This window comes from Pediculus humanus, genomic scaffold (assembly GCF_000006295.1).
Source record: "Pediculus humanus corporis 1103172109242 genomic scaffold, whole genome shotgun sequence".
In the NCBI taxonomy this organism is placed as follows: Eukaryota; Metazoa; Arthropoda; class Insecta; order Psocodea; family Pediculidae; genus Pediculus; species Pediculus humanus.
This window is the reverse complement of record NW_002988618.1, coordinates 1-1328: the sequence shown is the minus strand read 5'-3', so window position 1 is coordinate 1328 and position 1328 is coordinate 1. Positions and strand designations below refer to the sequence as shown.

The following is a 1328-nucleotide window of genomic DNA, read 5'->3' as shown; positions in this document are numbered from 1 at the left end:
AGGTTAGTGCGGGTGTGTTAGAGGTTAGGTTTATGCGTTTACATCATGTCAACTTATTAAATTAATTTTATAATAATTTTATTTAGTGATTTAGTTATAAGAAGTTATGTATGTATCAAAAGTTTTGTAATTTAGTCTAACTTATTGTAATATAATTATTTTTTTTTATATTAATTATTTGTTTTTTATTTTGTACTCCTGATTTTAAGCGAAAATTCACTGTTCCATTTTATTTTTTATTAAACCTCCTTGGATCTTATGTTTTACGGATACATCGGAAAAAAATTTTCGATTAAAAATTAAGTTAAAAATGACCCTGAGCGCGAAAATCCAACGTTTACGATTTATTCTAAAGTAGGTCGACCTTGAATCCAAGGCCATTAGTTTTAAATTTCAATTTTGTGAAAATTTTCATGGTCACGATTTTTCAACCAAGGTCGACCTTGTTTACTGTTTACGCTAAGTAGGACGACCTTGTATATTTTACCTGGCACACATTTTATTTTAAGCGGGAATCCATTGTTTGAATTTTATTTTTTTCTATACCTCCTTGGGTATTATGTTTTTCTAATACATTTGGCCAAAATTTTCGATGTTTTTTAGGTAGAAAATTTAAATTTGTATACTGTGTATAAGGATGTACATTAAGAATGAAAAAAAAAAAGAAAAATTTTAATTCACAATAATAAATTATATTTTTATTAAAATTAAATTTTTTTTATGTCTTTTTTTTCCCATAATTATTCAACATGTAATTTTATGCAATATCTATTTTCTTCTTCCTATTCCTTTTCTTTTCCTTTTTGTTTCTTCTTTTTCCTCCTCCTTTTCCTCCTCTTCCTCCTCCTCCTTCTTCTTCTTTTTTCCTCTTTCCAATCAATCATCTTCGTCTTCGTCATCGCTATTCGTGTACTTTGGTTGAATTTTCCTCCTTCTCGTGCTTCCTATTCCCTCACCTCCTCTTCCTCCTTTTCCACTTTTTATTTTTATTTTCATTCTAACGGATTCCGATTCGGAATTTCCATCCTCGTCTCCACCGTCTGAAAATTTAAAAAATCCAAAATAAATAAAATTCGACGAACAAAAATCCTTTTTTAAGCGATTCTTTCATCATCACCTTTATCCTCATCCGTTTCCGCATCCTGTTCCAATCTTTGTCTCGCGTTCGTAAACACGGATTGAAGTACGATCGAATCTTCGTGTATGAGAGAAGCTTCTTCGTTGTATATTTGAGCATTTTTACACATTTGAGTGAAATCCTTTTCCAAATCGTCAAAATCCGAATACTGAAACAACAACGACAAGAGTGAGAATGAAACCTTTCCCCC

General features: G+C 30.6%; 1 protein-coding gene across 1 annotated transcript; it reads right to left on the bottom strand.

Annotated features, from left to right (window-relative positions):
• Window positions 1-876: 876 nt before the first annotated feature.
• Window positions 877-1247, bottom strand: Phum_PHUM623280 (uncharacterized protein; the record flags this gene model as incomplete). The annotated part of the gene is made up of 2 exons (XM_002433255.1): window positions 877-1040; window positions 1118-1247. The coding sequence occupies 2 exons, from the start codon at window positions 1245-1247 to the stop codon at window positions 877-879; spliced, it is 294 nt and encodes a 97-aa protein (XP_002433300.1).
• Window positions 1248-1328: the final 81 nt, after the last annotated feature.